This window comes from Corythoichthys intestinalis, chromosome 19, assembly GCF_030265065.1.
Source record: "Corythoichthys intestinalis isolate RoL2023-P3 chromosome 19, ASM3026506v1, whole genome shotgun sequence".
Taxonomy (NCBI): Eukaryota; Metazoa; Chordata; class Actinopteri; order Syngnathiformes; family Syngnathidae; genus Corythoichthys; species Corythoichthys intestinalis.
In genome coordinates, this window is record NC_080413.1 from 14,876,892 (window position 1) to 14,895,890 (window position 18,999).

The 18,999-nt window shown below is 40.2% G+C and overlaps 1 protein-coding gene across 4 annotated transcripts in view; it reads right to left on the reverse strand.

The window, feature by feature from the left end:
• Nucleotides 1-11,405: 11,405 nt before the first annotated feature.
• adgb (androglobin) overlaps nucleotides 11,406-18,999 on the reverse strand; it is a 106,568-nt gene continuing 98,974 nt past the window's right edge. For all 4 annotated transcript variants that reach the window (XM_057823570.1, XM_057823569.1, XM_057823568.1 and 1 more), the window contains 2 exons: nucleotides 17,368-17,551; nucleotides 11,406-17,256 (listed from right to left, as the gene is read on the reverse strand). In XM_057823570.1, coding sequence (XP_057679553.1) covers nucleotides 17,125-17,256; nucleotides 17,368-17,551 — 316 coding nt within the window. In that variant the 3' untranslated portion in view covers nucleotides 11,406-17,124. The remainder of the gene's footprint in view (nucleotides 17,257-17,367; nucleotides 17,552-18,999) is intronic.

Consider the following 18,999-nt stretch of genomic DNA (forward strand, 5'->3'; position numbering starts at 1 on the left):
CCGGGGTCGGGTCGCGAGGGCAGCAGCTTTAGCAGGGAACCCCAGACTTCCCTCTCCCTAGCCACTTCAACCAGCTCCTCCAGGCGGGATCCCAAGGCGTTCCTAGGCCAGCCGAGAGACAGTCCAGCGTATCTAGGGTCGTCCCCGGGCCTGCTGCCGGTGGGACATGCCTCTGCAGGGAGGCATCCAGGAGGCATCCGAACAAGATGCCTGAGCCACCTCAGCTGGCTTCTCTCAACGCAGAGGAGTACCTCACTCTAAGGGACAGCCCAGACGCCCTACGGATTAAACTTTTTCGACCGCCTGTATCCGGGAACCTGTTCTTTCGGTCACGACCCACAGCTCATGACCATAGGTGAGGGTAGGAATGCAGATCGACTGGTAAATCGAGAGCTTCGCCTTTTGGCTCAGCTCCTTCTTCACCACTACGGACCAGTGCAAAGTTAGCATTACTGCAGACTCTGCACCGATCCATCTGTCAATGTCCTGCTCCCTCCTACCCTCACTGGTGAACAAGACCTCAAGATACTTGAACTCCTCCACTTAGGGCAGAATCTCATCCCCGACCCGAAGACGGCACGCCCCCCTTTTCCGACTGAGGACCATGGTCTCGGATTTGGAGGTGCTGATCTTTATCCCAACCGCTTCACATTCGACTGAACCACTCCAGTGAGAGTTGTGTTTGCATTCAACTTTAAAACAACGAAAACACAGTAAAATCTCAAGTACCTCTCAACAACTGGGAACAAAGTATTTTTATTTACTTCCGATTTCAAAAATGTGCACAACTGATGGCTTACCACCGCAACAGGCAGGAATTTTAGACTGCTAGGGAAAAGAAAAACAAACAAGCAATGAGGAGAAGGAAGTCAGGCATGCTGGAGTGTCCTTATTCTCGACCAAAAATCCTTACATGAAGCAAAACCTTTGGTGACAGAAGCTAAAAGAAAAACACACCAAAGGGAAGAAAACCAGATCTATGATCAGATTCTATTGCCAAAGACCATTCTTTTTGGTAGCTTTAATCAAATCAGACAAAATGGAGAACTCTGCTTTGAAAAAACGTTGGCTGTGAATGAGCAGTGAGGGGAGCTAAGTTTGTTGAACCAATAAAACAGTTTCTACACACAACTACTACGCCTTACAGTGTCCTTATTCAGCCACGGGAAACAACCATCAAATGAGACTGAGTACTACTGACCGACGCATCCCCAGCATCACAGTCTAGTCCTTGGTAGCTCGACATCATAGTCCCAGACACATTCGACCCTGAAGCAACAGAGTGCTGTTTGGAGAAAGTGGGGAACAAACACCATGGTAAGGTTATATAGAGTTGAAGCGTTGTGTGCAGTCAACAGAAGGCCCGGGGTTTTTCTATCATCACTGACAGCTGTAGTTAAATCAAGCGAATTGCTGAGCACCTGAGTGTAGCACCTACTGTAATGCCCGGGAGGTTGTGGCAAGCAACCAAGTGGTTGATTTGAAGTACTAACAAGCTAGACCACGCACAGAGCGTAAACAAGATGGTCATGGACAGAAAAAGATGATCGTGAGAGCTCCACAGCTATATGTACGCATGGCAATAAGGAGAACATTAAAAACAAAGACCGACACAAAACTCACAATGCTCCCCGGAATATTGCAAGTAAATGAGCCATTGCCGAGGAACCGGCACTTGACACGCATTTGTCGCAATGTCAAACTCGCATAAATGAGTCAGATGAAGAATCTGTTTACATCCCTCAAAACATGGTCCCTCCTATTGCCAATAACCCAACGGGGTTGCATTAATATGGATGAAGGATGAAAGAGATTTTGACTTGTTGCTGGTGAAATAAAACTGAGGTTTATGATGCAACAATCATTCAGTAAAAACTCAAGCATGCATGCAAGTCATGAGATTTGTCTGAAGTCACCGTACAAAGAGGACGGCAGAAACACAGTCATATGCGGAAAGCAGCAGTCAATTTCTGTTGAATTTGAACAACAGGGAACTAAAGTGTCGCTAGTCAACCGAAGAGAAGAGGAACGCTCAGATAAGCTAGATCTGTGAAAGAGACAGCAAAATGCAAATGTGTTCCCAGCTTGTGTAAAATCCTCGCTTTCAAGGCCTAAAATCCACTCATTTCCAAAGGTCACTACATCTTAGTGATCAGTAGTGACCAAAATAATCATGTATTATTGAGATGGATTATGTTGGAACACTGTAACAAGGGAACTTACCCCTAAAAACACCAACCATTGCACTGTGGAACAAATCAAAGATTCAAATTCTCATAGACAAATCATACACTTGCAAACATGATATACCTGGAATGCATGGCTACGAACTGTATGTGTGCAAGAAAATGCACAAAAGGTAAGAAGCAAGACAACCTTAGTGAGTGCTTTCAAAGTAAAACAGGAAATCACCAAGTCAGGGGGAGCATCTTGTGGTGAGAGACAGAACAACACCAAGTAGAAACCTAGCATAACAATGTATACAATTATACTTGAAGCTCTAAAGAGCACTATTCCAAACAAGGTAGAAATGACTGAAACTGCACTATGTGGGGATCCGTTTGCGCAAATAGCTCAGAGCAACGAGTCTGCTCGATCGCACTCAGGGCGCCACAGCTGGTGCCCGTTCTGATAAGGCGTTAATCTGACCCGCTCGTACCGTGGAGCAGATGGACGCCTCTGTTCAAGGAAAGGGCAGTGCCAGCGTTGCCATGGTTGTAACACAGGGGCTTGGAAGGACTGAGTCTTAAGACAAGCTTCTGTCAAGTTTATTTTTCTGAGGCAATTCGGAAGGATTTAGAAGGAAATCTACAAAAGGCGATCTGCTTTACATTACAATGCAGACAAGGGTTATGATGCAAAACAGATGTGCGCCACTGCGTAAGGTGAAGGAGCCTGGCTGTCCTGTTACTCAAGGTAGCAATAATCAATACTATGCAAAGGACAGCTTATCGATGACTGGACAGTACAGCTCCAATCCTCCACCCTCCTTTGAGGTTTCAACTCGAATCGATTCACTGTTTATTAAATCAGCACGTCACCGTGACCGTGCCTCTGTGTCTCTGACCTGTGGTTTGTGTATAGTGCGTCTACTTCTTTCTTTAAGGTAAAGGTCATCATCTCAAAACAAGGTTTATATTTTCAACTTTGTTTTATATAATGGTGGAAATACCCAACCAGCAGTGTTGTTTTCGTCAACAATGACGATAACGAAAATATTTCGTCAACGAACAATTTTTTCACGACGATGACGCGCTGAAACCGTGTCTTGGGAGACTAAAACATAACTAAATGGATGCCAGTTGTCATCTAATGACACGAGAACGAGAATAAAATTCGCCATAGTTTCCGTCATAAATTTACAATGTGTGATATTTTCGTATTGTATGTAAAGTTGGAACGCATTTAGCAGTGTTCGGTCGTGTCACTCATGTGACATGCTGCGCCTCCGCCCAGTTCCCCTGCCTGTGCCCATTCCAGCCTCATTTTGTAATACATATGTGTCAGGTACTGCTGGGTAAGTTTTGCTTTCTTATCTTAACTAGATATGCCATTTTGCTTTAGTCTTTAAAAGTTTGTGCTGAGTGATCACCACACACTAAACTTTGTAGCATTAGCATAGGGTTCAAGCTAGCATTAGCATTTAGCGCAGTGACTTGGTTTTTTGTTTTTACATACAGTTCGTGGCGTTAACTTAATTGCAAATAATATGCTGTTTTGTGTATCAAGTGTGTATCATCATCATGAAAATGGTGATGTCCTTGTAGACTGCCATGTTCATTCTCAGGCATGAAAATGGGTCAGGGGTTAAAAAGGTGAGAAGGGTGTGGAGGAAATATGTTCCAGTACACCCCAACAAAATATTGAGCTCTGTCGACCCACACTGTGTTTCAGCAGGGCCATGCAGAGACCGGTGGAGGGGTGGGTGCTCGTAGATCAAAAGGAGCACATGAACAAGTATTTAATACACCTTAAAACAACATAACTTAAATTTTAACCAGCTTTAGATAATAATTGGCTGCGACTGTGACATACTTTAATTGGGAGGGGGCAACAGTGAATAGAAATCAAAACTGTCATCAACACTTTCTGGCTGTGACTCAGTCAGTCTGCCTCTTTTCTTCCTTCAACCTCTGCATCAAAACTTCCTTCCTCAACTTGTTCATCTGAGAACAAACCACATCAGATGGTCACTGAGCCACCAACAGCACAGTTTTCTTAAATTATTTCATTATTATCCATACTTAACAACTCTAGCACCTAATGGTTAATAAAGCAATGACATAAAAATCTTATAGAAAAATAACATTGTAATTGTGTTTATAATTGGATTTAATACCCGACTATCCTTGCAAACTTGTTCTTACCAGGTCTGCTATTCACCCAGCTGATGAGGTATCCACTGCCTTTAGCAGCCTCATCTAACTCCTTTTTTTATCCCTCAATCTCCCTTCCCTACGACGCATGTCTATGTAATGAAATATAAATATTTAAAAAAACAAACAGACTCCCCGGTGGCTTTTAGTTTTAAAGCTTTCTTAATTTCTTTCTCACTCAATGACGATGGAGTTAGATTTGTGTTTTTATTATTCAATCAAAAAACAAAGTTACTTCTATCAAAAACAAAGTTGCTTCAATCAAAATACAGTATATACTTTTAATCCCAAAAAGTAGCTTCAATTAAAAAAAAAAAGTTTTTGATTGCAATAATAAATGTGAGACAAAAAAAGCATTTGAAAACTATTTTTCTTGATTGAAACAAATTTTTCCATTTAAGTAATGTTTTGCGTTTGGGCCACATTTTGGCTAGGACATTTGTGTCTTTATTATTCAATCAAATAAGTTGCTTCAAACAAAAAAATATATATAAAAAGAAAAACTTTGCACATGTGCCAATCACCGTTTACCAAAGCCTGAGAGGGTTTGAGTAGACTCACTATGAAGCTTTTAATAAAGCCAAGCATTTTCTAACTACTTTATTCTTGTTTAAAAATAATTCGGTGGGGCAGTAACATGTTTAAAACTTATCATAATTCTTACATTTTGAAGTGCTTGAAAACCCTTTATAAATGATACTTTGGTGAAAAAAAGTGAAAAAAAGTCATATATATGTATCTTTTTTCCAATGTAAAATCTGAATAAATGCATTGAACACGCACAAAAAAATGGGGGGGGGGGGGGGGCGCTACTTCGCGGTTTTCACTTATTGCGGCGGGTTCTGGTCCCCATTAACCGTGAAAAACGAGGGATCCCTGAAATTTCTGAAAAGCTTTAAGAAGCAGGACTCATTCCCACCACTCGTCGGGCCGCTGTTGTGCCGACACCGGCCGTCAGCTCAAATCCAAGCCGAAAATAACGCGTCTCCGGCGGACGACGGGAGCGATGTGAGGCGCCCCCTCCATCCGAGAGAATGCCGCTTAATTTGACTCAACAGTGTGTTTCTTTGTTTATATTACCGCTAAATACACAAGCTTGACGCCAATTTAACGGGAGCTATTTTTTTTCATGGGAGATTTGGCTAGCTCTGGCAGTGTTCAACGCAAGCTGCAACGAATGGCAGTAACTTTTTGATATCGCAAAACGTGAAAACGATTGAAACCATTACTCACCAAATTCAATCTGCTGGCAAATACAGGCAAGTGTATATGCTGCGCTCTGGTCTGCCCCGATGTGGATAAGGCCTGCTTTTTGTTTTCGCTGCTTTGCAATGCAACCGAGCACTCCATATACACGCGTAAGGAGTGCGCGCGTTTGGAATAATGGAACGCAGCTTGGGCCGATGATTGGTTCTCGTCAGCGAAGCATCTAGAAGGATTTGCTGACTGTGTTCTTAAGTGCTCAGTTTACGTACTAAGTTAATCACATGATGATAATAATAATAATTAAATAAAACCTCCCGACCCCCCCCCCCCCTCCCAAAAAGAATTTCTCCTCGGATCTACGCAATTCACGTAGGTCGCCCTTTTTGACTTCAAAACGGCGAATTTCGCCGAAAGGTGAGATTTTCATGCCTGCATTCTAAATTGTTTGAAACCTTTTATTTATATATTTAATCATGGACTAAAATTTTTGTTCATAGTCATAGAGTTCATAGACGAAATTTGAGTTTTCATTGACTAACACTAGACGAAGATGAACACATTTTGAAATGACTAAAATATGACTAAGACGAATAAGTATTTTCGTACAAAAGACTAAGAAGAAAATTAAAATGGCTGCCAAAAACAACACTGCCAGCCAGTGTGGTGTTTCATCTACAATGGTTTAAATTAGGGCTGTCAAAATTATCGCATTAACTGGCGGTAATTAATTTTTTAAATTAATCACGTTAAAATATTTGACGCAATTAACGCACATGCCCCGTTCAAACAGATTCAAATGACAGCAGTGTCATGTCTGCTTGTTACTTGTGTTTTTTGTGTGTGTTTTGTCGCCCTCTGCTGCCGATTAGGTGCGACTGATTTTATGTGTGAGCATTGTGTAATTATTGACATCAACAATGGCAAGCTATTAGTTTATTTTTTGATTGAAAATTTTACAAATTTTAATAAAACGAAAACATTAAGAGGGGTTTTAATATAAAATTTCTTTAACTTGTACTAACATTTATCTTTTAAGAACTACAAGTCTTTCTATCTATGGATCGCTTTAAGAGAATGTTAATAATGTTAATGCCATCTTGTTCATTTATTGTTATAATAAACTAATACATATGTACCGTATGTTGAATGTATATATCCGTCTTGTCTTATCTTTCAATTCCAACAATAATTTACAGAAAAATATGGCATATTTTAGAGATGGTTTCAATTGCGATTAATTACGATTAATTAATTTTTAAGCTGTAATTAACTCGACTAAAAAGTTTAATCATTTGACAGCCTTAGTTTAAATCAGTACTTCTCAAATAGTGGGGCGCGCCCACCTGGGGGGGCGCAGAGCGATGCCAGGGGGGGCGCATGTGACCTCGGGGAACATGCTTTTTTTTTTTGTTTTGTTTTGCCGTACTGGAATAAAGTGTACTTGCACAACCACTCACTGTGTGGCAGTGGCGCTCTCAGTTTCAGAGTGCGCGCAGTATTTTTGAATTAAAGAAGAGCACTCAGCAGAGTCAGCACACAGAAAACAGATATGAGGAGCAATGCGCCGCCGCCGTTTTCGAAAGCCGTTTTCCGACCGGACTCACTCACGCAGCGACCCATTGCCTTGTCCGGTTCTCACTTCGCCGCCCGAGAAGTGCCATTTTCGGCTTGGGATCGTCACGATGACCGCCCTCACCTACGGTTCTACCTCTGCCGCCGAGAATGCGCTTTTTTCGTGCCGTTTGCCTTTTAGCTTTGACTTTTAATACAGTGGGTGTTGAGGAAAGACCACTGTTTACTGTGTCTAAAAATAATTATAGCGGACAGCCAGAAGCCAAATCAATTAAGACGCCATTAAAGACATTAGACCCCAATCTCATTGATAAGCCGCTTGTTTTTCAGCGAAAACGTGCCGAAAATTTTCCAACAATCGTCCTGCTTTGTCAGTGTTATATCATTAAACCATTGAGCATTGTTAGCATGCTCATTGCAAAATAACTCCAAACCACAAGGAAGTAAATACTGTGAGCAGCAAAAATAAAAACTGTCCTTCTGTCCAAGGACACTCTTTTTTTCTTTTATTCAGTTTTGTTTTTTCGGTCAAATTTTTGGGCATATTGTCCTCATGAGTGAATGTTTCTAATCAATTTTAATTTGTTATTATTTACTGATTTTATTACATTTTATTTTTCTGTATCAAATGGTCAAAAATGTACCTTGAGTGTTTTTAACAGTTTGGATTTTTTTTTTTTTAATTAAGGCAAATTAATGCGCCTCAAGTCTTCTCTGTTACAGACAAAACAATGTTAATAAAGTTATACTTTATTATAAGTTGATCTGTTACTTTTTTTCTTTATTAGAAAAAAAAGGACGCAATGTCAGGCAGATGCGTATTTATAATAGTAATTTTATAGACAAATGATACTATTTACAGTGGCGGCAGAGAGTTTGGGGGGGCGAGAAACATTTACGTCTTCCTTGGGGGGGGCGTAACAGAAAATAATTGAGAAGCACTGGTTTAAATAGAAGATTTCCTCAACTGTGCTCACTAGACACTAATTGTTGGTACTAGCATTAGTGATTACACAATAAAAAGTAGGAAATCGATTGACAAACGCTCACAGGAGATTTGTTTAAATATTGTGTTCGCTAACACTGTCTACTTACCATGCCCTGTCACACCCTAATCTGACCGATCTTTCCTTAGCCTAGCCTGTTGTTTATGAAAAATATACCCTTCCAAAATGGTGTCCCTTTGGTAAGAGGAGACGTAAAGAGTTTGCATTGCTTCTTATAGCTAGGTAGTACATGCATTATTTATGTATTTTTGTATCACTACTTCCCCTATGTTCATTCTATGTCCCTTGAAACGTTCTTCTGTCCACTTACTGTGTCTTTAAAAGTGATGTGAGATTCAGTACACAAATCCCAAAGTCATGATGGACGCTTAAATTCCTATTATTCCACCTCCACAAAAGGCGTGATGAAGAGGCACAATGAACAAGCAATGCAGCCTACAGGCCTCAGATGGCAAATAAAGCGGTGCAATAATCCTCCCAGAGTTGCCGTTGCGCAAACCAATCCAGCGGGAGCGACCGGCGAGCTGACATTCCCTGGGCTCTGGTGTGTAAACGGCAATCACTGAATTAATTTAGTCGTCCTAGACACAAAAGCAATTAAGGCTTGATTTGAACAAACACGATGTGGGAACTTATGCGTACGCTTCGCCACATCCTCCTTTTATCTTCGTGCGACCACAACTGAAGAAACAAAAACTGCCTGACGACAGCTGGAACGTAGATCAGCTGCAGCCAAGTCACTTCTCCGTTATTACGGCAGACGATCTACAGCCACTGTGACATCATGTGCCTGGCTCTTTTGGATGGTTGCCATCTTGTTTGATTTAAATGAGACAGACAAGTCTCCATGCACAGAGGACACTTGTCATTTAAGACAAAATCACATAAGCCTCCCCCCTTACATCTTCTAAACACGTGAAGGACAGCTGTCAACATTTGACACTGTCAAACATACTAGAGTTTATCCGCATCCCCAAGACATAGAAGTACGCTGAGCAAATATTGACGCTGTGTGACCTTCAAATCGGAGTAGGCTTATCTTTACAATTAATAGGTAGTCAAGGGAGGATCTTGGGAGACATTGATAAGTGAGGACTCGGAGGAAATAAGATTTTATTGGAAAGCTAATCTGTTAGTGCTAAGAAAAAAAAAGAACCCACAGGATTTGAGAGGTACTTGATAAAAGGTACTAATGACAATCCTGTCCTTGCTGGTGTAGTACCAAACTGAAGCCTTCTGATTGTCTTCTAGTCCTCTCACAATCATATTTTTCCCCAAAGTAATAAAAAAATTCTGTGTCCAGAGGACTGCCTAACCCTGGCGCCGCTGGATATCAGCCAACCAACCAACAAGCGTAGACACAGTGAAGTCAATGAGAGACGATTAAGAGGAGAGGAATAGCCCAGTTTACAAGAATGAGGTTGCAATCAAGTTAGGATGTCTGCCATTGTGTCCGACCTCCAGTGCTGGCTGGAGCTTGTAAAGTGTGCACCAAGGAGGGTGCTACACAGGGTAATAGGGGGGGCTTACAAGGGGAATAGGATTGCTTGTCACTCTGTTAGCCTCAGCTTTTCCTCCCTAGTGATTGTGTTCCATCACCATAAAGGTGAGACCTTTCGCTTTCTGTTTCAGTCTTAAGCACAGGTAGTGCAGGTTCTTCTCTTTGAAAGGTCTTGCACCTCCGTTTTCTATCAGTAGAGACGGCCCCAGAGGCTTGACCTCTTGGAGCATTAGCTCCCGGCAGAGTGGCGTGTACAAGAAGGGGCCAACACTGCGGCATATTGAGCTGGGGTAGTAAAAGTACCTTGTATCCACCCCATTTCACCCCACGAATGCCTGAGTGTGTGATTATTGATCCGCAGAGAGAACACAAGAGTCTGCTTCCAAGAAATATAAGGCAATCTGAACCAAACAATGTTCAGAAGACAGTCGAATTTTAATTGGTTCTTACCCAATGTCCCTAATCCAAATGTTCATAGCTTTTTCACATATTGTGGTTTTGGTCCAGTAGGTGAAGCAATTTTCACAGGACAATGCTCAAAGGGAATTGGAAACTGCTATTCGAGGGAAAAAAAAGGGACATGCCAAAATATCTGTAAGTTAGGTAAATGTTGAGAAAGTAAGTCCTGGAGAAACTGAAAAAGCGACAAGACAACAAAGAAGCAAACACAAAGACAGATAGCCTCAACGGTTGAGCAGAGAGGGGAAAAAAAATAACATAGCGGAGGAAAATAAACCAGGACAACAAACAAGATCAACAGTATTTCAATCAAAGAAAACAGGCTCGAAGCAAAAAAAAGTTCCAGGTACCTTCAGGCTGGTGTCTGCAGTACTCAATTAATTATCTGACAATACAGAAGAAAACAAGGAAATGCCGCGAAGCGTTTAGGTGTCATTATAAATCATATGCCTACGCCACCTCACCTGAATACAGTGGTACCGCTACATACGAAGTTAATTTGTTCCCGGACCTTGTCGTTTAGTCAAAATGGCTGTATGTCGAGCAGAATTTTCCCATATGAATACATTATAATTCCATTAATGCGTTCCACAGCCCGAAAACCTACACTAAATCTTTAATAAATACTGCTGGTACATTACAAATGGCAATTACACATGGGAAAACAAATAAATTGTAAACAAAAATCGGACTAATATAGACTTGTCTACGTCATCGGTGACGTAAATCTGTCGACGAGCACAACATCCCGTCGACGGTTAAGGAAGGGTTAAAAAAATTTATACGCGTGGTAAGTTGAGAATGTCGGACGCTCAGTACACCCAGTTGTAATTTTGGAAGACGACAGGAGACGACAAGCTGGCAGATCGTAAGTCAATCTAACTAACTAACGACATGTTTTATTGAAGTTACTAAGCCTTTCGCGATATGCATTTATTGCACGGTAAATAAAAATGAGGGCGGTAATTTTCACGGCTGCGTTTTATCGCCGCGTGCGTGAGTGTGTGCATACATTTGTGCGTGCGTGTTGATGGCATATGAGACTCTAATTCCTTTCACAGATGTTTATTGGTCATCAACACAACATAGAATTAGTTCAGACATACAAAATAAGGAAACACATCTGCTAGTATAATAAACACTGTAAACCAGGGGTCTCCAAACCGGTCCTCGAGGGCCGCTGTGGGTCCCATTTTTTGTTCATGCCGATCAAGCATAGACCTTTTAACCAATGTGGTTTTTACAAAAAAAAAAAAAAAAAAAAAAAAAAAAAAGCAGCACCTGACTACAATCAACTGATTACACTTATAAAACACCAGATTGGTGAAAAGGTGTGGTCTTGTTTTGTTGGAGTGATATCCTGCCCCCACTGCGGCCCAATTTGGAATAGTTTGGAGACCACTGCTGTAAACGTTAGCATTGCTACATTGAGGCTAATGGGGAGAAAAAGACAACCTACTTTAGCCGGCTATAAAACATTGGCAGTCTTCTCCAAAACGCCAACTTGTGCATCAAAGGTGACAGTTCAAACATGAAAAATCAATGGTTAACAGCATTTGCAAACAAAAAAAATGAAAAAACAAAATGTATTACCGACACCACACGCAACAACGAAAAGTGCTTTTTTTGCGGAGTCTAAACCTTACAGTTAGCGGTTTAGCGAATGTACTTCCGGTGAACATTTCAAAATAAGAGCACGTCATTTTTGTCATATAATCAACGATTTGTGGAGTTATTACCACATACTTCAGAATTCAGATTCTACACTAAGAGTATCTTTAAAATGACACCCTTTATGAAAAATCTGATTGGCAATGAATAATTATTATACTACTATTATACGGTATATAGTAGTATACTATAGTAATAATGCTAGATATTTAAGAATTGTTTTGAATCAAGTTGGAAAGGCGAAGTCAGTGTTCTGAATCTGTTTGCATTCCATTCTTTTGCACTAGTTAATGCTATCAGCATTTGACCTAGTATTATTATTATTTACGTGTTTATTTGAACTTTAATAAAGAATTTAAGAATTTAAGTAATCCAAAATGTTTTTGTGAATTTCAATTTTGTCATTAATTAAAAGCATCAACAAAAAATGTAATTGCTAAATTAGCAAAAAAAAAAAAAAAAAAAAAAATTGTGTAACGAATCGGGTTCTAATGTGGCGGATGTGTTTTTTCGTGCTGTACCTGAACGCACCCTGTGGCTGACGTGACAGTGAGATACAGCGTGCGGTAGTGATTTTACTTTCTCCTTTAATGTTCTTTTATTGTTAGCGTCAACTGCTGCGGACAGTAGGCGTGTTGTGTTGCACAAGTTCTGAAATAAATGATTAAAAACCTGACGAAGCTGGCAGTTTCTTTGGCGAAGTTACCACAATAATAATTGTCACCTTAACTTTTAGACTGGTGAACGGAGGTCGGTGGAGCACCGTCGAGATCGTACACATTCTACGGCCGTATTGTCGAGCCAGTTCACGGATGCGCACACGACGCTCATATTTTTCTATCATTTCCATTTTAATTTCAATGGTAAGCATCACCTTTTTCCTTTTTTCACCACCTGCGCTAACCCCTCTTGGAACCCATGCTGATTTCTCTCACAAGAAAATACGCCGTGTGTCCGTCAGTCTTGCTGGAAAACAAAGAAACTGCAGCGCTGCGATAAATCATCGTATTTCGAGCATGTCGTCGGATGTAGAAACAAATGGCGAGTCAAAATTTACATCGGATGTCGAAAAGATCGTGTGTCGAAGCGATCGTATGTTGAGGTACCACTGTACTTTCGAAAAGCATTACAAGCAAGGGTGTAGGTTTGGTCTCAATATTGGTAGGGACGATATAACAGCATAGCATGCGTGTACACTTTTTGCTGGGGACGGGACATTAATAAAACCAAACAGATTGGGTGAATGGGGGTCAGAGCTACATTTCTCACGAATACAAATTTTTCATTGATAGGCTAAATCAGGGGTCCCCAAACTTTTTCCTGTGAGGGCCACATAACTTTTCCCTTCTCTGATGAGGGGCCGGGGTCAGTTTGTAACAGAAAAGGTGTGACGAGCCTAAATGTAAAAATTTGTTTATCAGAAAGCCACAATCAAATAACCCTTTCTGGATTCTTCATGGAACAAAAGTAAATTGAAAAAAAATATATGTAATAACAATAATAATATAATATAATAATAAATAATAATAACACTATTAATTAAATAGATAATAACCAAATAACCCTCTCTGGGTTCTTCACAGAAAAAAAGCCAGGAAATAAATAACACTACTGCAAAAAAAACAAAACAAAAAAATTATTGTTCAGGGGGCCGGACCAAATATGGAGGCGGGCCGTATCCGGCCCGCAGGCCGTAGTTTGGGGACCCCTGGGCTAAATGATCAATGCAAAATAAATCTGGATTATTCTAACTTTCACACTGCAAATTTATAACGCCTTAGTCTCATAATTTTTCTTAAATAGGCCAAATAATTTTTCCATCTTCTTTTGAGTGTTAAAGACTAGTTTAAAGAAATCTAAGTGAGCAAAATTTTCTTGAAGCACTGGCAGATATTTTCACTTATTTCTAGTAGATTTACACTGGAAAAAAAGGGAACTTTTTAACTAGTTTTAAGAAGGTTTATTTTTGCAGTGCATATGTATTGGTTCAGGTGATACACCATTCGATTCAAACCTTTGTTTTCAAAACCTACTAAAGAAACATTTTGAAAACTTCCAGAATAATTGGATTTTATTGGCAAATTTAAATTGCAATATTTTAACATAAATTATATTAACAGACACAATAAATACAAACCTGTTAATAATCTCTTAGTTATCCAGTTATGCCAAAAATAAACATTTGTCTTAAGATTTTCAGGAGCAAAATTAGTGGTGTGTTCCCCACCTCCACAACACTGACGTCTTTTTACATTACTTACAATGGCTGCTGCTGACGGAAAAAAACAACTAATATTCCTTGTCTTTGAAGGGGGCGGAGGAGGCGGCATGTTATATTTGTGCCGGGGCTGAGGTTGAGTGTGTGTGGGAGGGAAGGGGGTCAGGTCATCAGCTAATCAAATGTCCGTTTGATAAAAAAAAAAAAAAAAAGAAAAAAAAAAAAAAAAGAAAAAAAACATTGACTGGCAGATTCAGCAAGTGAAAAGGGGTCAATGCAAGAAAGTAATTCACTTAATAACGGTAGGGTCAATTCTATCCTTAAAACATATGGGAAGACACTCTAAATGACCTATATATCTGAACACATATAATAAATAAAAGCAACAAATAAGGTTGCTTAAAAGTTGGTGGGGACAATTTGAGCATCTTGAAAAGTTGGTATTATCATGTCCCTACTGTCCCTACGCAAACCTACGCCGTTGATTATAAGGCTATACAAAAGTGAACCATTGCAGACATTAGCACGACTAAAGACTGACTGAGGATAACGTGAACCTCTCTGGAAAGCCAGGAAATTCCTGAAAGGTAGACCGTCCTTTACAGCGCACGTAGAACTAAATCGATTAAGCCGGTCTTGAATTATTATCTCCCAAATGAAAAGTGAATAAAAGAGCCACCACCATCCCACCACCACTCAGGGAATGTGTATCCAGTTCCCCTTAATTGCATCATCCTACTATGTGGCTCCATTGAAGAATCCAATATTTTCTTATTAGTTGTGGAAAGTCAACTCACATGTAGCTTTGCTTTCAAGGTTGCACGATCCTTTTGTCTCTCATCTTTGCGTCGCGCCAACAGCCGCCAATTATGAAACAGCCTCTCCATTAATATAGCCAATTACGTCGCAAGGGTAATAATCCCTCCTGACAACAACGCTGCCACGGCTCCTTGTGCACCCTGTGAGAAGGAAACACACAGGTTTAGATTGGAAAAAAACAAAACAAATATTGTGTTGGGCAAAGAAGGAGCAGTGACGAGGCAATGCTCTTTGCCAGAACGGGAAGAAATGGCAGTGGAATCAATGAGGCCTGACAGAGTGGAGTGGAATACACATCAAGCTGGAACGACGCAGACGAAAGGCCCAACAAACACGTTCATTTCTGTACATGGAACAATGATGTCTCTCTATTTTACGTGAGTATGAGCAGCACTCAGATCAAATGTTTTCATAAATGAGTGCAATTGTTGAGGATGACTGCACATTTCACATTATAACCTCCTACAGATGCTCAAAATGGAAACATCTGTTCTCTGGAAGGAAGCACAGTGCAGCCAGATAGTTTGGTAATATTCATAACCACTAGATGGCACTGTTATCACATTCATTCTGAAGCATCACTTTTTGCATCAAGATTTGAAGTAGCAATATATCATTTAATCAGCTTTAAAATTGCAATATTCGTGTCAATTTTTATTTTATTTTAAATAAGTTTCTCTTTTTTGGCATTGAGAACGGGGGATTTGTTTTCACACAAATCTAATAATCGACCAATCAATCAATCAATCATGAGCTGGCGGGAGGTTGTGTGTACCCAGCATGCCTTTGGGCCTTTGATCAATACAGTGACCTTCAAGAAGACAAATGCTTTGCAGAATATTATCATGCGTGTATGAATGGAAAATGCGAGGCTGAAAATCTCGATGTAAAATGAATACTTTTTTCATTTGTTCTGAGTGGATACGAATTGTAGGGGGGAAAAATAATAAAATTTTCACAGGATTTTTTTGAAATAGCAAGTTACTATTTAATCATTATGTACAATGGCAAAAAATAATTCATGAGTGGTTGAAGAACAACAACCATTTAAAGGGAATCGCAGACTTAAAGACTTGTAGGCTCTAATAAGCCACAATTAGTCTCTTCTACTAAAATATGTTATTATAAACACATAAAATATTGCCATTGATTTAAAAATCTATACTATTTAGTATATGTTTTGACCTAAGGAGGGCGCCATTTTTTATGCATATAATGGAAGCTCGGAGTGATGAAGTAGTTTGTCACTGTAACTAGCGGTATTCTGCAATTCTTTCCTACGTCCAACACATGCGCACATTAGTTAAAAGCGGCGAGTACTTACTATTTGTGTTTTTATTGAGTCTTTTCTTACCTTTTCATTGCCTCAAAATACTTTTTGCATGTGTTTCCCTCTCATACTTTGAAGCATTGTGTTTTCTTGTGGTAGCTTTAAAGCAGATTGTTGATCTGTTGACCACATTAGTCACGTAGCGTATTTAAACCAACCTTATTTGATATGACTATGTTTGAGTATTTTCTTGAGGCATCTATAGTATGTTCTGTCCGTATGCAAACAAACAAAACAAGCTGAAAGCGCATGGTAGTACTTTGGTTGTCAAATTCAACTCTTGTAGACGTCTCGCCAGTGTAGCACATTTTGGCAGAAAACCGATTTTGTCCTACTCTTGTCACGTCTCATCCAGTCTTTCCTGTTCATTCTGCTTTTGCTGCTTGTTTTGTGAAATATCGATAGTGCTATAATGCTCATTAATGTTTCTCTTGGGTTCAAATTGAAAGGGCTGAACAGATGACATGTTTATGTCGCTAGAGTCATACTCTGAAAGCCCGGCAGCGTAACCCAGTGACATCACCGCCCTGCGACTTCAACATCAATGGCGATCTACTATAGTTCAACTAATTTTACAAATTGTATAAAAACGGAAACATCAACAGGTGTTTTAATATAAAATTATTTTCACTCATAATAACGTTTCAGTTACAAGTCTTTCGATCCGCGGTTCCCTTTAAATCAAGTATTTTGGTTTAATATTTGTGCTATTGACACACATGCACATTGGTTAGTCAGCACTGACTTAGTGTTGTGAAGTCCATTTGTTGTTAATTTGGCACATTGTTTCTGCCCGGCTTAAATTTTGGTCTAGTTAATTCAGTTCTTGTCCACAGACAAGTGATGGATTCACTTCTTCGTAAGGAACCGCAGCCAACAGCTCTAAGCTGAAGTGTTCAAATTCAAACAGACTTGCATGTGGCCGAGCAAGATTTTGTTTGCAGGTCAAGTTTTGAGCTGCCTGTTTAGGATTCATCCAAATTTTTATCTTCTCTCCTTCTTATGCGGTTGTTAAGCCATTTGCGAGTGTCGTTGGATTTCTGATTTTGATGCATCTGCATGTCCGTGAATTTCTGCTGCCCGTCAACCATTGCCATCTGGAAAGGATGCAGAGATAGGTTAAAGTTACTAGATTAGCCGAAGTAATACATATTATCTTCAGACTGAAATGTTGGTGGAGATTATCTATCGGATTCGGGCGAGGTGACCTGTTGCTTCTCATAAAGCATGAGAATAGCTTTCATTCGTTCTCTCCTGATGGCGGCTTTCTGACGGCGCTCCTCTACTAGAATATCGCGCTCCAGCTGGTAGGCCTGGATCTTCTCTAGGCGTTCTTTCCGCTGGTTCTCCTCCATTTCGGGGTCCAGGAAGACTGGGTGATCAGTTTTCCTTCTGCGTGAATTAGAAATAGACTTTAATGTAGGATCAAAACCTTTTAGAAGTTTCCGAAAATGGTCAAAAACCATTTTGGAGTCCTGAACTGTTTTTCAGTAGAGAATCACTAGTTTTACGGAAATTGATAAATGAATTATTCAGGGAAAACTAGAAATTCAGTCTCTAAGTCTTTATTTTTCACATCTTAATAATTGAATTCTGAAACGTTCTAAATGTGAGCCAAATGTGAGCATTCACTAAACTAAAGGTATTATCTGACTGAATTCACTCACAAAGGAAAGACAGTCAAAAGGCCATGAAGTACGTTGGGGTGGTGAAAGTACAAAATATGAAAATATCAAAATGCAGTTTCTGCTTATACAGTGGGGCAAAAAAGTATTTAGTCAACCACTAATAGTTCTTCCACTGAAAAATATTAGAGAGGCCTGTAATTGTCAACCATGAGAGACAAAATGTGGAGAAAAAAAAAAAGGAAAATCACATTGTTTGATTTTTAAAGAATTTATTTGCAAATCATGGTGGAAAATAAGTATTCGGTCAATACCAAAAGTTAGTCTCAATACTTTGTACTTTGTACAAATGTACCCTTTGTTGGCAATAATGGAGGCCAACCGTTTTCTGTAACTCTTCACAGGCTTTTCAGACACTGTTGCTGGTATTTTGGCCCATTCCTCCATTTCCTCTAGAGCAGTGATGTTTTGGGGCTGTTGTTGGGCAACACGGACTTTCAACTCCCGCCACAGATTTTCTATGGGGTTGAGATCTGGAGACTGGCTAGGCCACTCCAGGACCTTGAAATGCTTCTTCCGAAGCCACTCCTTTGTTGCCCTGGCTGTGTGTTTGGTATCATTGTCATTCTGAAAGACCCAGCCACGTCTCATCTTCAATGCCCTTGCTGATGGAAGGAGATTTTCACTCAAAATCTCTCGATACATGGCCCCATTCATTCTTTCCTTTACACAGATCAGTCGTCCTGGTCCCATTGCAGAAAAACAGCCCCAAAGCATGATGTTTCCACCCCCATGCTTCACAGTGGCTATGGTGTTCTTCGAATGCAATTCAGTATTCTTTCTCCTCCAAACACGAGAACCTGTGTTTCTACCAAAATGTTGTTTTGGTTTCATCTGACCATAACACCATGTCCCAGTCCTCTTCTGGATCATCCAAATGCTATCTAGCGAACCGCAGACGGGCCTGGACATGTACTTTCTTCAACAGGGGGACACGCCTGGCAGTGCAGGATTTGAGTCCCTGGCGGCACATTGTGTTACTGATAGTAGCCTTTGTTACTGTGGTCCCAGCTCTCTGTAGTTCATTCACTAGGTCCCCCCCGTGTGGTTCTGGGAATTTTGCTCACCCTTGTTATCATTTTCACGCCACGGGGTGAGATCTTGCATGGAGCCCCAGATCGAGGGAGATTATCAGTGGTCTTGTATTTCTTCCAT